Source organism: Chelmon rostratus, chromosome 6 (assembly GCF_017976325.1).
Source record: "Chelmon rostratus isolate fCheRos1 chromosome 6, fCheRos1.pri, whole genome shotgun sequence".
NCBI classification, from domain to species: Eukaryota; Metazoa; Chordata; class Actinopteri; order Chaetodontiformes; family Chaetodontidae; genus Chelmon; species Chelmon rostratus.
In genome coordinates, this window is record NC_055663.1 from 21139999 (window position 1) to 21159801 (window position 19803).

Sequence of the window (19803 nt, forward strand, 5' to 3'; positions counted from 1 at the left end):
CCAAGCACCAGCATAGGCACATGCACACACAATAACACACACAAACACACACACAAAACACACACCCTGTCCCAGCATCGTACGACAAGTCTGTCAGGCTGCCAGGGAGCTGCAGCCAACACTCACCGCCTTCGCCAACAGACTCCATTCTGCCCTGGCTTCACTTTTCAAGACCTCACTATCTCACTCTAATTGGCTGAAACCAGAGCAGGTCGTCATTCTTTTCTGAGGAATGTTCTGGAAATCAAAAACAACTTCCCATTTATTCACTTACACTAACCACTCAATTAAGCCTCTAATAAGAGTATCTGGGAAAGCTTTTTGGGTTTTACACTTACTCAACAAGCTCAGCAAACGCCCATTGTCCTGAATGAAATCGTAAACACTTGAATATTTCGTTTGTCGTTTTGCAACAAATCCCCCCGAAAAAGGACGTATTTCAAGGGAGCTTTCAGTCAAGACCACATTCAAGTTGACGATGAAAGGAAACAAAACTGAGAACAATAAGAACTTTCACAACAAAACGCCACAGAGCATTCAAGCTCCGTCGCCACTTTTTTCCCTGTGCCACCCACTGAGCGACGATGTGGTGAGAAGCAGCGCGGGGATCTTCTAATGCTGGGGATGTGGATGCAGGGCCAAGCCGTCCCTGCCTTTGGCTTGACAGGCACTTATTGACCATACTGGCTGGCTCCTAATCTATACACACACACACACACACACACACATGTGCTCACACTTACATGTATTTAATTTTGCAGGCACATCAATGCAAACGCACACAAAAGTACTACATGCACGTATGCACCCACAATCAAAACACACACACACACACACACACAGGATCCTTTTGAAGAGTGAGAGGGACCGAAAAGGGGGGGAGTAAGGGAGAAAGAGCAGGAGAAGAGAGGATGGAGGGGAGGGAGTGTGGTGGCGGTATTTATAGACAACAAGTGATGGGATGCCCTCGTTAGTGCACGGCCCACTGAGCCAGATGACAGACGCGCCGCCAAGAGGTCATGTGACCGCATTACTCACTCCAGCGCCCTGTGAGAGGGCCCGTTGAGCAACAGAGAGGGAGTGAGGGAGGCAGGCAGAAGTGGAGAAGCAGAGAGAGTCAGAGGAGAAGGGAACGGAGGGGGAGGAAACTACCCATGAACCCTGCAGTGCCCATTGCCCTATTTCAACTAAGCTGTATACAAACAAACTTTTTTTCACTCTTCATTTAGGGGACGTGCCTCTCTCCCACTTTTTGGGCACTGACCTCAATTACCCGATGCGGTCACTACTTTGTTTCGTAACCCGACAAAACAAAAACTCTCCCCAGACAACGGCGGCAAAAGAGGTGACAGCTAGCCCTTCAAGAAATGTACTTTTTACAAGAGATGACGTTTCCCGTGTAATCGCTTAGAATGACACGGCAGGCTTTGGTCTAATGATAGGCCACAAAAGAGATCTTCAAAGGGGAGCTGTGGTTGCTAAGACAATACCTGCTGCTAGTTTCCCCCCATAGAGGCCTTAGCTGTAATCCTCCAGATCTGACACTCCCCCCCTTCCACACACACCACATACACACACACATACACACACTCCCCCTCAGGGCTCCACAGACACCTCCGAGCCAGGAGCTCGACCCAAGACCCTGTAAAGCCTTAGACCTGAACCTCATGACTTCTTTGTCGAAAGAATGAGAAAGGAGTCGGGAGAGGAGGTGAGAAGGAAGAAGTGACCGAGACAGACGCAGTGGACGAATGCAAGAGAGGCACCAAGAGGCACAAAGAAAGAGCAACACAATACTGACACAAGAGAATCAAGAGGAATCATCTGGGTTTGCAGATTATCAGACTTTTGAGGCTGGCATAAGGATGAACACAAACACACCATAACTAAACACCACATAAAAGAGCTCTTGTGCGGGCAGGTGAGTGCTGGTGCAGGGTCCCCCTCTCTTTCAACTCACGCTACTTCAAACAGCCTCCTGCATGAAGATGAAACCGGGCCCTCTGCACTACAAACAAAGGTGGTGCCTCAGCTCACACACAAAGAAATTAAGGAAAACTGTTTGTGTGTTTGTTCGTAGAGAAAACAGCCGCCGCTATAAGATAACACGCCAGTCTTCTTCTAGGGATGGCGATGTCAGTCTGCCACTTTGGGTCAGGCCGAAATATCTTAAAAAATATTGGATGGACTGACTTTAAATTGAGGATAATTCCCGTTTGCTTTGGTGGTGATCGTTCCTCTACCGCCATCACAAGGTTCACATTTTTGGATTTTAGTAAAATGTTCTGTCAATTATTCCAAGGCTTGGCATGATTTGTTTTCCAACAGGATAAAAAAATCTCGTTGGTGAAACACTTAAAATTTCATGCAGCACCATCATCAGGTTAATTTTTATTTTGTCTAATACTTCAGTTTACGACTACATAACTGCAAGTTATACTGCAGTATGCTAACATGCCAAATTAAGATGGTAAACATTTAACGATACCTTCTAAACTCAGCGCTTTATCATTGTAATTGTGAGCCTGTTAACATGCTAAACCTGAGTATAGCATCACGGAGCAGCTAGCGAGCAGACTCTTAGTTTTGTTTTAAAAAAGCAACAACAATCCACAGGCGTTTAGAGGGCTAGGACAAATTCAACTAAATGTGGTTAAAAAGAACTGTTATTAGAGCCTTTACATGACTATTATTCTGTGTGATACGTTCACATCTCAAAAATGTTCACCTTGAAACAAATTTAACCTGGTTCTAACCTTCATGTTGAGGTGCTTCGGAGCTACAAATGACCAAATCAATGTTTACAGGCTTCCAGTAAACACCAGACATGTATTGTAATCTAGCTAAGTCAGCTCAAATTGAGTTAAGGGTTTGTAGCTTATTAAAGCAAACCACTTGGTGTGATTAAACTAACACCGTGTCTCCTCAAACGTCTCTCCCACATGCAGGCTGAGAGCAGTCTGGGAGCTGCCATCCCAAGACCATTACTGTTAAGTCCGGTTGTTGTAGTTGGATTAAGATGTTAGCTATCCCCTGTTAACCTCTCCTCACTAGACAGGGCTGATCCAGGACCTAACATGGTGAGGAGGGAGATGAAGCCAGATGAAAGGATATAAGGGATATAAGACTTCCATGAGCCCACACTGCAAAAGACTCCTTGAGGGCAGAAGGTTAAGGAGAGAAGAGAACCCTCCGTCTCTCTCTCTCTCCCTCTCTTTCGCCTTCTCATGCATGTTCCGAATGCTAAACACCAGCCCTCCACATCCTCATCCCCCCGTACCTCCTCCTCGCCCTCCTCCTCCCTCCTCTCCTCCCACCTCCTTCACTGCAGAATCACTGATGTGAGGTCTTTTGTGTGAGCGCTGGCTGGCCTCAGCCTGGGCTCTGTTACGGCCTGACCACTGACCCACTCACCCGCCTTTTAAAGAGGTTTTAGGGTCATGGGTTCACAACAAGGTGACTCAACTGTGAACGGCGGGCGGCATCCTCTTTCAAAGGGCCAACGTCTTCACCTTTCCCTCTCAAGACTCTCTCTCCCTCTTTTTTGCCCCTTCTATCTCTCTTTTCTTCCCTCTTTCTCTTTCTTGCCCCCCTCCCCTGCAGCCCTTCTTTCCATGCATCCTCAGTGCCTGACCCACCGTCTCAGCCCTAATTAGCATAGCATCCCAGAGCGAGGAGAACATGAAGGCTAATGGGGGTTGGGGCCCCGTAACAACACTGAGGGTAAAGCTTCAAGTTTCTAACTAGGGCCATCACCTGACCACATTTACATGGGCTCCTGCGACCAGAAAGCAGGCAGGAGAGTAATGGATGATAAATTATTCCTTTTTCTTGGTAGAGGAAGTAAACTAGGAGGGAAAGGCATCAGGATTCAAAGCAGCACTGCATGGGCAGTTTGGCTTGTGTCTGTAATGTATTTCGTCTGAAATGCACAGGCCAGCTTTAACTACAATGCTGATGAGGGAACAGAGAAAATACATTCAGTGTTGCAATTAGGTGATCTGAAACAAATATTTAAATCTAACCCCTATTTGGGTTTAAAGCTGACTTTGGTTTAATGGTAGCTGCACACATGTCACATGTGTTGCATTTTTCTTGCTCTGCTTTAAGAACCAGTTGGTGGGCTTAACTGCATCAGGGTAATTCAATGTATCAAGCCAATGGGAAATTACCCCATAAAAAGTTGTTAAATTAATGATTAATGGTATAGTGATTGTCCTAAATACAATATTTACTAGTCACTGTTTGTGTTACATTTTTCTCTTTGCAATGGGATCAACCGCATGTCATTGGCAAAAAACTTGACATCCTCATTATAATATTTATTGGTGTGCTACAAGTTTCCAACAACCTGACTGAAGCTGCATCGAGACCTTCACCTACACCTCCAAACTGACAGGCTTTGAACTTCGACAGCAGAACAACATGTGTCAGTCTACTTATTAAAACATCCATGAGTTAATTAAAAAGTGCATGCACTACAGGCCATCACACGCCTATAATCTCTTCCTTTAGCAAAACAGTTCCACATGCGGGCCGATCTCAGAACACATCGGCTATCATCTGAAGATGATTTTGCCTCTGGGGGCAACAGCCGATGTTTCAGGACTTCTGGGATGTAGCCAACAGATTTCTGGATGACGGATAACTTTCGGCATTTATATGGTGCTTGTATCTGGTAAAGAGATGGCATGTGGACCAACTTACCATTCCATGTCCACAGTCAGTCCCATCGGCCAGCGGCATGTGCTGCGTTCGACATCCTTTATGGTCGCCCTCTGCACTTGTACACCACAGCCTCTTGCACTGTTTCTGTGGGGGAAAACCAATGAGAGCGAGCGATTAATCATTTCAGCTGAAAAGGAAAAGAGCTCATCTACAGTGTGAGAACATTCTACAAGCTTCCAACACAAGCAAGACACACTTATAACAAGAAGCGCTTAATTTATTCAATGACTATTGACTTTGTTCAGAAAAACTGAACTGCTATTTCCTGCCACATTGCCTTCCTTCTTTTGGGAGGAAGAATGTGACTTCAGATTGAAATATGCTTGTTGTTTCATACTCCAGACATGTGCGAGATGCATTTAAATGGCCCAGCAGCAGGTTTTAATTAGTGGCTGTGCATTCAACAATAGGCTGAGTTAAACTGCCTCTTTGTGCGTAAGTATTCCATTGTATATCACAATAAAGAGTCACGCAATTAACTGAGTACAGTTTCAGATCTGTTGGCCTTTATAAATAAGTGCTCTGCTCAAATGTCTGAGGGTTCATAAAAACAAGGTTCTTCTGTACATCATCTCAGATCTGCTTCCACCTGAAGACTTAATTCTCCACTTTGTCAGTGTGGTTTTGCTTGCACCGAGGGCAAGCCAACTTACCATGTAAGGGCAAATTTGGGAACCGGGTCCAAACATCAGTTCACACTGCCTGTTGGCATTGTAGATTTGACCAGGGAGGAGGGTGGGCAGCTCGTACGTCCTGCCTACAGGCTCATCAAGGAGGCACTCCCCATAGCCGGTGCTGAAAAGCATGCAAGAATGTGTGTACAGTCAATGAAAAAGCACAAACCCATACAAGTGTGTGCACAAACAGACCAATGCACACGTGTACACACACACGTAAACAAGGCAAACTTCCATGATATGAACATTTTCAGGATAATCCAGTATTTTCTGACCCAAAACAGTATCAACATGTGTCATCATCTTTCATAAGAGCAAAGTAAACATTTTTATGTCATTGTCTGTGATCATCCTCTGATGTGTTTTCCCCTGTGGGTGGTCTGTAAAGTTACCTAAAAGAGAGACTGACACCACTTCCCCTCAATGGCCTGTTAGTAAATGCTGTCAGTATGAAACTGGAGTCGGGCGCCACAGACTGAATAAAACAGCATTTTGACACAGACTGAAAAGGATCTGCACGTTGACCACATTTTCATCCGAAGCGTATTTCTCTCAAACAAGAGAATTTGAACTCATAAAGCACCTCGATTAAGTTACATAAATCTGTGCCAGCGCCAGCACTCAACTATAATGACAGATTGTGCTGTATGTCAGCCACACCCTGAGCCACGACACAGTAACAGAGACAACAAAAGCACAGCTGGACTGAATGTATGCGCCAACAAGCCTGCATATAAAATCATCAGCTTTTACAGCTCTGAAAGGCACTAGTCAAACATGTTAGCAGAGCGAGCCGAGCCTCAAAGGGTCTCTTCTTTTTCTGTTTACCTTTGAAAAAGGAAACTGGCGGATGAGACATGTATAGATGTGTAATTACACAACATGTCTGTATCACTCTGACAAATGTAATCCAGGATTGAGCTGCTAAAACACCTGCTCCATACAGCACCAGCTGATGTGACAAGGCAATAATTACACCGGATTATCCTGAGTTACCGTCACTTTGTTTCTTTCCCCTTTCATTTCCAGGCATAATGTAAGAAACTGCTGCAAACAGCGCTGGGTGGCTGGGGAGTGACTGCATAAGAAGAATAAAGACACCGTGGATGAAAACTATGGAGCAGCCTGTCAAAGAATCATACAGACAGTCCCATATTACAACGTCTTTCAGCAGTTGGTCATCTGTCCGATCAGTGTCCTGGAATCCAGCGGAATTATCATTAAGACCAAGGCAGACAGACAGAGGGAGACAGGGTCAGTGTGGTCGTTTTTTAAATGAAATTGTTACTTTTTTAAAAATATCGGCTGTGCGTATTCGAAAGAGCGAGGCGAATCCTCTCTGGCACCAGAATGGATTCCACACCTGGCAGCCATTGGGAAACTTAAAAGTGAGTTTATTTATAAAATGACTTATAGTTGGCTGTTGTGTGCTTGTCTTAAGAGACTAAACAATAATAGTTTCCATGTACATCATACTGGGTTTCCCTCAGCAAACAGTGCAAGAGGTCTGCTCGCATGTCAGACTGACGGTTTGTGCAGAGGGTTGAATGACACAGAGAATCACCGCACAGCGTTTGATCAAACAGCGGCAAGCAAACTGCAGCAATGCTGTCATGTCAGAGTTTCGTCTCTGACAGCATGTACTGATTACTGTGCATGGAGATATAGAACAAGATAATCACAGAGATTTTGTTGAATTTCGGGCAACATAAAGATCCATCTTGATTTTATTAAGGAAATGTCAGATTGAAAAAAAAAGCACTTAAAAATGATCTCACATGGGAGTTTTTGAGAGCGGCTGCTGTTAGAGTTGTTAGGCAAATTTTTGAGGTGGGTAATGGAGAATGATAGGGCTCGCCCACTACTAATGATTATGTGGTTTCAACACCCAGAGAACACAACAATTAGTGGGTGGCAACAGTCAAAGATTTGCATTTTGCTTTTATATTTGGATTTTGAGGCTTAAATCAAACGGCACAGTGCCAGATAGGGAATGAATGGTTGCTTTATGTAGCGGTTGACACATAATAACACTGCACAACAGCAGGACGCTTTTCATCGGCTTTCAGGTGCACATTATTAGAGAGATGAGAGGGAGAAGGAGGCGAATCCTTTGCCTTTAGAAAAGGGACGTTTGAGAGGTGCCGCAGCCTTTCGTTTTTTAAAGTGGTGGGAGGAGAGAGTGGGCAGTCAAAACATTGACGTACTTGACCAGGTCAGCCCGCTGAGCAAGCGCAGTACTGTAGAAGCGCTAGTTTGTATCAATGCTCCTCATTGTTGGCTGGAGACGGATTTCAAAAGCACTTGGACTACAATCTGAAGGGCTTTTCCCACCACTGCAGCTCCCACACTGCTTTGCTCTCTTCATACCTGCATGTGTTTGTTATATATCCCATATAGTCACAAATGCATTTGAAAGTTACATCATGTACTTCCTGGCTTTGTGCAGTAGAAGCAGTCCAAATAATGAAGAGATTCATGGAGATTCTCCTCATCTTTAGCTGAACGTTCCGACCACTCGTTGTAGAGGTCATCGCTGGCTGGAAACTATGTGAAGCACAGCCTTCAAACCCCATACGAGGCGTCGCCTAACACTGCGCTCTCGAGATGCATCTGGTCAACAAGGCCATCCTTTGTGAAGGCCTCCACAATTAACAGTGGAAAGGAGGCAAAGATTAAAGGGTCATATCCAGGGAAGATCTAATTATAACTGACATTTCCCATCTTAAAGGGAAGCCTTTCACTGGCGTCAGTGGCAGCGGGTTGGAGTCGCTGAATGAGCCGTTGCCCCGTGCTACAGGTTTTGGTGTGGAAAGCCGGCTAGTGACTAGATTACTGTTTGCCCAGCATCTTGAGAACAGGGCTCTGTCCGAGTGGAGAGACAGCTGAGGGGCGGCAGAATATCCATCGCTCAGGTCAGCTGAGGAAGACCCCCGGATTCAAACAGGAAATACTCTTTCAACACCAGGCAATAACAACTCAACACAGTTTACATTGCGCTGACCTGTCTACAGAGCACTGCGAGAGACGTAGAAGCAGATTGTTTAGCTGGCCACGTCACAACAAGTAAAAGTTAATGGCACACTTAAAATGTGTATGTGATAACATCAGATTGGAAAAGGAATGGAGAAGCATCCGTCTCTGTTCCATGAGAAAAGAATCTGTTTTGATAATAAATCAGTTTAAAACTGGAAAAGAGAGCTGGTACCTACTCTAGAAACTCTGTGATGTATTTGCGGCTGCACTTGGACCACGACCAGGGATTGGTGTCATAGTTGAGGGTGGGAGCCATGACATGATACTGGTGCTTCATGCCTGCCTCCCGACACTTGGGGTTGTCATCGTGAGGCATGTTGAACCTGGTGCAGAGAAAGAAAAAGAACAAGGGTGTTAGCGATGGGGAGAGGGATATAAGGAACACACACAAAGTGATTATCAGCTGCTTAGTGGCTCAGTCGTGGCAAGGAGGATAAATGTCACAAGATTTACATTCAGCCATTTTTAACAGGGGATCACCCCTCACCATCCCCGTGGGCCACCACACACAGATGTAGCCACAGACACATCTGTGAGTAATACCACACACTCTGCACCTTTCCCTCCGCTCGTCTGTTTTCTGCTTGTGTTTCTCTTAACATATGCGTCTCCCTCTTTGCGCTTTCTCCCAAATGTTTACACAGTTAAATTTTCAAAAGGCTTCAACAAAACTGTCGCTGGCTTGTACATGGTGCAACACTTCATGCAAAATATTATTATCCATCTATCAGTATCTCCACCCCTCCACCATCATGGCCAACATGCTAGTGAGAACCACCTCCAGCTCATCGGCTGAGAGGTCAAAGGTCACCATCTCACATTCTCAAAGGGCTTAATGCAGAGGGGAAGGTAGTGGCAGCAACACCATGCACATCTACACACATGTGTTTTGTTATTATTATCTCACCAACAGTCCAAGATATTCAATTTGCACTGCTGTAAAACAGAGAACAGCAAAAAGCCTGATATCTGAGAAGCTGGAAAAGGAAAACATCTGGTATTTTGCTTAATAAATGACCTAAAAATTTAAACGATTATTCAAATTGTAATGTGTTTTCTGTTGCTCCATGAATCAGTTAATCAACTAAATGTTTCAGCGTCAGTCATAATGAACAGTAAAACAAGAGTCCAGTTGCATTTACAAATGACTGAATTCATCTAGGCTGTCTGCAGTTGGCAATCTCATAAAGCAAGTCTTCTTGACCATGTCCAGAATAGTGTTGACCAGTGCGGATGTCCTGTTTTGTGCTGCGGTTTGGCACATACCCATAAATAAATGTAGTTCATGCACACATGCTAGCACATGTATATACACACACAGGAACCCATGCAGCTGTATGATGTCTGAGATGTTTACAACAGGATGTGGGCCAATCCTGAGGGTCGCTCGATACAGCCACATAAACAAGACCTAGCATGGCTGGCATGAGGCCCACCCTACAGGGGCCGAGGGCCTGAAGGCAAACACCCAGGGAATAATTAAGCCTCTGGCACGGTAATGAGCTCCGCAAACACAAATCAAGCTGTTGGCTGATGCTGACAAAATCAAATCTGGCTCAAATGGTATTTCTAGACTATTCTTTGTCACTTACGATGGTGCACAGGTGCACCAGGGCCACGCAGACACTGACAAGCAAGTTGAAAATGAACATCTCAATACTTTGACATAAGAATGTACAGATTATGATGATTTAGCTGGCTCAGATCTTAAGGAGACAAATGAGGGCATTGTCTTGAAATCCTGAGATGAGAGTCTTTTAGTGTAATTAGGTCATAAATCAGGAAGTTTTGTGGCTGTCTGTTGGCAACCTCGAGGGACAGATCAATAGCAGAGTCAATTCCACTGGGAGAGTGTCAACCCCAGCAGTTAATTATTAGCATCCAGACTAAAATGTGATTACTTAAAGTACACTCAATTTTAGTCAGAGCTCTCATCAAAACAAACCGCTTTGCAAATCACACCCTTGTCATTGGCAAGACAAAAACAGATTTCTGTGCTGAAACGGCCGTAAATAACTGTAAGAGCACGACAGGCTGCTGGAGCGATGATGACCTGGTTGTGAATTCCTGCAGATTGGCAGCACATAAATAAGAGCAACAGCAAAACAGCGCAGTCTGCAGGAGCAGCCTTTATCAGCACTTCAGCAGAGACAGAGCTCAGTGACACCACAGGGGAAAAATGGATTGTGTCAGTGGATTACACATTTTAGCTGCTACAAATTTAGTGCCTCGCAAACGAAACCACCTTTGAGAATCCCAGTAATTTTACCCACTCATCCAGCTTGCTAAGGTTACGTGTGATCAGGACAACGCCACTGAAGTTTTGTGGCTAAACAAGAAAGTCTGTTTGCAGGCTGCAGACTCTAGCGTCATATCAAAATGTCAGGACGATTTATTCGTGATCCAAGACATTTGAAGCTCTGCCAATCTCTGACGGCAAACTCGATTATATGTGTCACCTTTGAACGGCTATCAAGTGACGCCGCCTCGCCTGAAAATCCCCATGATGGCTATTAGTAATCACACGTCCTCACAGTCATCTGAGAAAGGCCTCCTATCCATTAGTCTAAGTCTTTCTTTAATCTGCAATACTCTTGAGTGGCTCCCACTACCTGACACTGGCTTTCCCAGAGGGCTAAACACCCTCGAGAGCTAACGCCTGTGAACGCAGCGATTAGCCACGCCAAGAAGCAGAGCCAAGTGGGCCTCCAGCTGCTTGAACTTTAGCAAAAACAGATCCACACGAAATGCAAAGGGGAAGAGTTGGGGAGGGGGGGCAGTACACTCGTCCATCTGGCTGCTCTGGTCCGATCCCTCCGCTGGAAGAATGTGTGAGCAGGACAGAGGAGGAAGAAGAATATCTTTCATTCTTAACCAATGGCTCACAAGCTCACACGACACTGGTCCTTTTTATTGTCCTACGCAAATGGACAGGCAGACCGGAAACAAAACCTCTCACTCACTTTTTCTTTCATGCTCCGCGAGGGAGGTGGGGAGGCAGTAAGAAAGAGCAGGGACAGAAGAAAAAAACAGCTCTCTCAAAAAATATGCCCAAAAGCGAGCTCGCTGAGAGCAAGACGCTCACGTGGAGGGACAACCGGCGTGTTGAACGTCAGATCCAAGGCTTCTTAAATTGCACCACATTTCAATTAACTGAACTGGGTTACAATAAAGAAGTGGTAATGAGTGATTTACCATAATTTTGCCTGATGGATGTTTGGAATAAACAGGCCCCCATATGAGAGATAAAGCCACATGTTTTGACTTGGTCACTTGGATAGAGATGATGCATATTTTTTCACTTCACACATGTGGCAATATTTGCTTGTTGTGAAAACACTCCCTGGCAGACAGGCGTGTTGTGATAACACTGCGTTACTCGCGAGCAGACAAGTAACATATGACGGCACTGTGACATCTTCAGCTTGTTTTATCAGTATTTGGGGCTGATACGTGAAAAGGTTCTGGGAACGAGCGAACTCCAGATGACTAAACAGACCATTCAGTCTTGCGGTGTCTGATAAAGCTCCATGTGCCACTTTCACAGAGTCTTTGGTTGTATTTACTGTATTTAGAGAACAGAAGACCCAGAATTTCTTCTGAGCTTGTCGTCCTCTCAAAGACAAAGCTCTGACACACACGGGGTTAACTTCTTGAGCTGTGTAGTAAGGTATTATAGGCTGGCATGTTATTAAAAGTCAAATTTTTCACTTTATTATGTTTTGCACCTGTGTCTGCTGCGCCCTGCGTCTCTTGATAAGAGGGCTTTTGTTGGTCAAAGCTGGCTGTGCAGGGGTGAGATAGAGTGTGTGTGTGTGCGCAGTATGTGTGTGTGTGTTTGTGTATGTCGGGGTGGTGAGGTTTGCTGCAAGTGCTGTGCTGCGACTTACACATGGCCCAGCTCATGAGCGATGGTGAAGGAGGCACTAATTCCATTTTCCTCACTGATGGAGCAGCTCCGGTACTGGTCGCACATGGTCCCCAGCTCCGCAAGCCCTGCGGGGTCACGTACACACACAGAAAAACACACAGATGCACATAAACACACGCAGACAAACAATTATTTGTAAAAAAAAAAAAAAATCTGCTGCTTGAGTGTTCAAGGCGATTAAACCATCAAAACTTCTGTTCCATAAGAGAGAGATTAGCACCGCCGCCGGCTCCCTCCATCCTCCCTCCCTCCGCCCCTTTCTACCACTCTGTTCTGTCACTATAATATTATTAGCTGACAGCTCACCATAAACTCATTACTGCACAGTTTATGAGCTGTGGTTAACAGAGTGGAAAGTTAATTGAAACGGACTTGAGGTGGAGATATTTGTGCAAAGACAAAGGCAGGAGTTTACCTAACGTGTCACATTTATCTTTCGCCCGGCAGATGTCCTCCCTGAAAAAAACACAAGCATATAGTGATGTTTCCACTTTTTTGAAGAGGACAGTTTTCTGGAGAGACTTGGCCTTGCTTTCGAAGTGAGGACGGGAGCTGAGCGTGTACCTGGTGATGAGCAGTGCTGTGTCATGGTGAGAGGGATGGCTGTCATCCTGGACGTTTTGGCTCTGCTGCCAGACACAGAAGTTGTGGAGAGTCGTGGCGGCATTGAAGCTTACTGTGGGCCCTTCCTGTTTGGGATGAAGCCATTTTGGTTGTAATCAAGAAACTGGGTGTGCATATTGTAGTGTTGCAAATAGTAGTTGTCATAAGTATGTCTTAAAATTTCTTGTTGAAATGATCTATTGTATTCTATTTTTGTCCATCATGACTTCTGGTCACGATAATATTTGACTGTCTTTGTTGGAGATACATAAACATAAAGAATGACATCGACAAAGATCAAACAACCTCAGTGTGCCTTTTTTTTACAATTACTTGCGTAGCGTGCAGAGAACCTAAACAGGAAGTGGGCCACAACCTCACATGAAGAACCTAGCGTAGCATTTCGATCACTGGATCCACTGAGCTATTCAGTTTGCAGCAACATTTAAAGAAACTTCCAGGTGACGTCTTTCTGAATTTGAGATTTGATGTCGTGTTCAAGACAATATTTGTTAAAAAAAAAGTTTTTTTGGTCATGCTCTTTACCTTAATTATACTTTGTATAACTGAGGTGGTGAGTAAAATGTTATTACCAACAGTCAGAACAGGCAAAAATATGTGAATATTACCCAGGTTGGCAAACACTGGAATTTAATTGAACTATGTAACAATCAGTTACTATGACAAAGCAAAGCAAAGCGGGCCTCTTTAGCCACCTCTCACTCGCAGGTGGCTAGCTGCCTCACTATGGTATCGTTTGTTTTCCAAGGAGACCTCTCTTGGGACTTGAGACTGACAAGGCAGGCAGTGTCCTTTCGAGCAGGCCCCACAGAGAAAAGGCCAGGCCTGGGACACCTGCACTGACGTAAGCCATATAGGAGACCTGGACACAGGTAGTATTCAAGACCCGGCACTCACCTGTTCATTGTGGACGACGATTAGCTTGACAATCATGATGTTGATGAGGTTTCCTACGCTGGGGTCCCTGTACACTGCTGCTACCTGTAAAGACAAAACACACAGACAAAAAATGCAAACCTCCACTAACCTGAACCAGAGCACAGACAGTATAAAAGCTAGTCTACTTCTCCAAACTCATTACTTGGAATGAGAAAATTCTGGTTTCTGGTTAAGCACCATGGGGTTTAATCATAACAGCAACAGTTCATTGAAGTCAGAAGAAACAAAAAATGTCTCCTTCAGGGTAAGTTTAATCAACAGGGTATTAAAACCAATTACAATTCCCCCACAGACCTTAGCAAAGAAAAAATAAACTAAAACCTGGACGCAGCAACAAATGTGAAACTTCAGCAAATCTGGAGCTCAGAGCCCCTCTGTGAGGACAGCAAAACATTTCCTCTGTAGTTTTTCCCCTCCGCTTCTCTTGCTTTTCTCGTGCACCCCAGTCACGGTCGGCCAGCATTCTGCTGAGGCCGTGTGCAGCCTCCTGACAGGAACTCATTAGTCCACTATAAACATTTAGCTTGTCTTAGCCTGGGGGGAGGCAAACGTGGCCTGGGCCTGTCCACAGTGGGCAAAGAGAGCCTGTCTTTGCATGCTCTCAGTCCAAGTGTGACACGGGACATTGCTCTGTATGCTTACGCCCCAGTGTATGTTACTGCATGACCAGTGCAAGAAGCAGAAGTGAGTGGGATTGAAGCACTGGCACTGGAGCATCATGACAGTATCTCACATGGCCAGGTAGCTGCAAATAAGCTCTGAAGGTATAGAGAAATGTCAGCAGACCATAGCTACATCCATCAAGGACATTAAGGTCATAGTCTCAGTAATTGTTCTGGGAGTCTTAGAGATTAATCGACTTAAAAATGGGTTCACATTGTTTGATTACACATGGTGCTTTTTTATTTAAGCATGATTCTAATGTTTTCTACGGAAAATCTCTTAAAAATGACTTATTTTAGGCAAAAAAATAAGTTAAAATACCAATTAAAATTTAAAAAGTAGTTTCTAAAATATTCAAAAATTGTACAGAGTTTGGTTGGTGGCTCTTTCTCTAGGAAAGTTTGGACTTTATTTAGTATTTATTATTTCTGTAATCCTAGCTACTAACCTGAATGTCAGAAATAGCAGCGTTAATAAAGACACAAAAATCAGCATGAACACCTAAAAACCTGACTTGGTAGATTTCTCTGTTCTGCCTAAACTTGTCATATTTTGGCTGGTTTGGTTCACTTGCGGCTGGAGCGAAGTGAGCGAGAGGCTGCGAAAGACGAAAGAAGAAAAAGTGTGTGTTCGTGTGTGTGCGCGCCGCTGCTCTGCAGACGTAAGCATGGCAGAAGTAGTGTTTTGACTTGAAAACTGGAAATAAAAAGTGCCCTGGCACATTTAACATTGACTGGACCCTCTCCACTTTACTTAAGGACAACACTCCACTGACAATCATTACTCCTTTATAAGTTAATGTGTTTTGGATATTCTGCCTGTAATACTGCTGAGAGACAGCAGAAGGGACACGCAGTTCAGTACAATTGATAACCTATCCTGCCTTGACACCCAGACTACCCCAGCACTTTTACTCTATACAGAGACAGTCAGCCACAGCCTTACTGGCCTGATTAGCAGCCAGCTCTCCCAGTCAGATATGGGCCTCATAAAGAGGTCAAGGTGCTGAGTCAGGATTTTACCAATTAACTGGCCCACTTTTGTTGAAGCAGCAGCATGTAGGGTCACAACAGGGTTTACAACCAAAATGTCAAACAGTAACGTCTGAGGCTAGAAACACACAGACCTGGACCGGGGGATTTTGTTTCACATTTTGAAGGTTTTGTTCACCAAATTACACAAATGTATGGCATGGAGATAGTTTAGGCTTTAAGATTTGTGCCGCCACCCTAATACAATGACGGTAAATACAATGAACTTGCGAGTTGACTGATAGAGTAACAGGATTTATTTAGGCCTTGTTGTGTTTAAAACAGCTAAGTTTCGTAGTGAAAGTCCAGAAAATCTTTTAATCTGTGAGCTTTGAAGCGTGAATTCATGGTGGTGCTGAAAAACAGCTGGAGCCTGAGAGGGAATTTTTTTTAGCTTGTTAGCTAGCTGTGTTACACCATCTGATTTTATTTAACCTTCCTCTGCTGGTGCATGAACTGCTCCAGAAAGGTTACATCTCTGGAATAAACATATTTTCATGTGCGCAAACAAAGCTAGCTTGCGCCAACTGGTAGTTAACTGACAATTAGCAAGATAGCTAGCTCAAGAAGCTAGTCAGTTGGTGTGCTAGCTGTTAGCTCGCCAACCAGCTAGCCTGTGTGTAGTCACTATGTCCCCAAGCTTAAAGTATCACTTATATCACAAAGACACATAGAGTCATTTTTGCAGATTTTTTACAGATGTAAAAACGAAAATATCGAGCTACATGGCTTGATAAAAGTATAGGTAGATACAAAAACATGTTTTTAGTTTCAGTAATTTATATGAATGGTAGACAAGTCTTCACCTACAACGATAGCACATCAACAAACTCACACCAAACCAACTACTAATACATAAAAAACAATCTTCAACATTCAGACAAAATAAGAATTTTTAGAAACATTATTTTACTTACTACTGACATGATTGTTAGGATGTAGTGCTCTAGGTTGCGTCCATGGTGACGCACCATTTTGGCATCCGCCGTCACCATCAGCTCGACGTAGCGAGGGTAGGAGAGGAATCGCTTGCGTCTGCGTGGCGATCTGGGCGACATGCTGGTCGAGCCGTTGTCATGAACGCGTCGCTCATCTAACGTGGCTCTGAGCGAGTCCAGCTCCTCTCCCAAATTCCCTCTGCCCTCGAACGCAACTGACCTCTTGGAGTCTTCTGTTTTAAGAGAGAAAAAACATACGGAGTGATGATGAGGAAAGGAAACGATGCTTGGAAGTTAAATCATGAGCATATGGGATAATTGGACTATGAGATACTCAAATTCTTCCACATTGGACATCCACCACTTTATGCTATAAATAAATAATATACAGACATGAGCGAGCATGGTACATGCACAGTTAAGAGCCAAGGGTTTTAGCTTAGCTGAATTCCAATGACATAACAGGGGGCTTCTATGGCAAAAGCCCGCCATAAATTATTGTGTCATTCCAGTGCTCAGGAAAACAGTTGTACCAAGAGACACGGGGTCAGTGGTGAGCTTAGAGCTTTCAGGTCAGGCAGTGTGCACTCCCTCTGAATACAAGCCACGCAAAGAAAATCCCATGACGGCATTTCACTGGGACTAGCCTCAGTCTGCAGTCTGCAAGAGGATATAAAAAATCCTTAAATTATCCCACCTCTCTGAATCCTGGCAATATATAATCTGAATGTTAAATGAAATGTGGACAATCACACTGAAAGGCAACAAATCAAATATATGATCCCAGATTCAAACGGTTCCATTTATAGGCCCGAGGTGAAGGCTTTCAGCGACGGCCTCAGCCAAGAACCAGGACGTCAGCCATATACTGTGCATACCCGACTGACATTCTCTGAGCTGAACTGCACGTGTTGAGCTGGCTATGAGCGATAGATTCCTTCACCATGACACAGTGAAGTTAAAAAAGGGAGACAGGGGCAGAGACACAGACTAGGAAAGCGTAAAGAGCTTGTTTCATTGGATGAAATGAAAAGAGAAACCTGTAAAAGTTGAGGTCGTGGCAGGTTTGATTACAGATACATATATGTCCATGTCCAGAGGATGTTTCCAAAGACTGTGGCCTGAGCAGAGGAACAAGAGGTGGGGGCAGGGTCTCCAGTCGCCACACAGTCAAGCTCCAAAAAAATGGCCAGCATACTACCCTACACTGAAAACTCTAAGTGATGGACTTTTGTCAGGAAAAACCTCCACAACATCATCAATCAAGTTAATGATGAACAATCAAAGATAGTCTGTGTAGTCTGAATGTCAAAAATGTTTCAGGAAAGAATTTATCAGCATTGGATGGGTTTCCAAAGCCTTTTTGTGCTAAAACAGGCCATCAGAGGACTAAGTATAGGTATACAGGCCATTGTGCTGCCCAGATTTGCACTGATGCATAGCCACATGTGATACTCTGCAAGACAGATTGCTTGCAGTAGTTTCTGCCATCTCTCAACTGGGGTAAGATGGATTTCAGCAGCCACCAGATAAACCGCCACAAAAATGTAGCAGGAGTGGATAGTAAATCATGCAAACACACAATTTGAGAGTTCTTATTGCATCATAACTCTCGAGCATTTTGCTCCGGAGTTTGCACACATGACAAATGACATGACTCGACTGCGTAAAAACCTTTATGTACTGTATTTAAGTGATCCATGTGGTCCTAATACTTATGTGAAAGATAACATTGAGGAGTTAAAATACACTTTGTGCTAGTTACTGATATGCAAACGTTCTGCCATGTTTTCTGCAGCTTTAAAGGACACACTGTAAAAAAATGAACTGGAATCTAGTGGAACATGAATTAAAATTGAAATGACACTCAGTGCACATTATATATGCAAGCGTTTACGAGCCAAGCATAGTTTGGAGTCCGTCATCCTAAACAACCTCCTCAACTTTGGATAACCCGATTATAGTGAAGAGTCCCATTGTCTTCTCAACACTCAATCTTTCCAGACAGCGAAACAGAGAGAGATTGTGTGTAACTGTTAGGTCAGAGAAAAGCAAGAAAAAAAGAGGAAAGAAAACTCGTCGAGCGCTCCGAGATTATTCAAGCGATGCCCCCAGTGGGCACGCGAGGCGGAGCGTGACTCCCTGGCACAATGGCACACAGCTCTTGCCGCCGTGAGGCCGAGCCCCATGCCAGCGCCAGCATCCAAGTCAGCGCCAAGGCCGTCTGTGCCCGCGCACACAGCCCGGGCAGCGGGGCCAGAACGGAGCTTTGTATTTTCCAGGAAAAATCTCTCCGAGGCCAAGCCCACTACACTAAACCCCTTAAACAGACTCATCACTGCAGACGGTCTGACATCAAAGGGATTATCAAAGAAAAGCATCTACATCTAGAGAAACTGGTGTTAAGTCTCAGTGCAAGCGAGATGAAAAAAGAGAAGACGAGGAGGAGGAGAAAATATGGTCTCTGTTATAATAGCCTTTGAATCAGTGCAGATTAACCACACACAACCTTTCCCAAATCTCCTTAGGTTCAAATCCCCCTCTCACTAGGTAGTGAGCTGCTACTTACACCATGAGAAGACAGGGGTGACCGCCCTGACCCCGCCCGACATCACCTTCACTGGCCATCGCATCGGCATCACATCCACATCCACATCCACATCTCTGGATTCTGCACGTTCGAATTGATTTCCAAACAACCAAATGTGATACATGCCATTTCTTTTCACACTTTAATTTCATGAGCCTGAGCCTTTAAATCTCCAGCGGGTTCTCATAACAGAGAACAATAAAATGGTCCCCGTGCTGCATGAGTGTGCACATTTATAAATGTTGTAATTTGGTTGGCTCCAGAGCGCACAAAGCTGAAACAGACCCACACCACGCTCACTTTTCTGCTCCAACGCCTACTTGATTTGTAAAGTTGTAAAAATCTTTTTATCTCCGAGCCAAAAGCTAATCAAACACAACGACTATTATAAACAACGTTTGTCTATTAATTCAATAGCACGTTCAGTTGTGCACCAAGCACCCCACACGCATCAGGACTGAGGAGTTTATTTCAAGATATCAGATGGGCTTGAATGTCACCATATGCTCACACACATTCATAAACATTAAAGTATGGAAGCTTTTTTGATGCTCGTATATGTACTTTCTGTTTGAGCCCATTTATGTACATCCTGCGTGTTCAAAAGGATCTCAGGAGATTTCAATCTAGATCAAAGAGTTGCTTT

The 19803-nt window shown here is 44.3% G+C and overlaps 1 protein-coding gene across 1 annotated transcript in view; it reads right to left on the minus strand.

Moving 5' to 3' along the window:
- LOC121607431 (A disintegrin and metalloproteinase with thrombospondin motifs 20) overlaps positions 1–19803 on the minus strand; it is an 80649-nt gene that overhangs the window by 48678 nt on the left and 12168 nt on the right. The window contains exons 6-13 of the mRNA XM_041938214.1: positions 16547–16789; positions 13894–13977; positions 12937–13061; positions 12788–12828; positions 12332–12437; positions 8618–8764; positions 5382–5523; positions 4708–4812 (exon numbers count right to left, since the gene is read on the minus strand). Coding sequence (XP_041794148.1) covers positions 4708–4812; positions 5382–5523; positions 8618–8764; positions 12332–12437; positions 12788–12828; positions 12937–13061; positions 13894–13977; positions 16547–16789 — 993 coding nt within the window. The remainder of the gene's footprint in view (positions 1–4707; positions 4813–5381; positions 5524–8617; positions 8765–12331; positions 12438–12787; positions 12829–12936; positions 13062–13893; positions 13978–16546; positions 16790–19803) is intronic.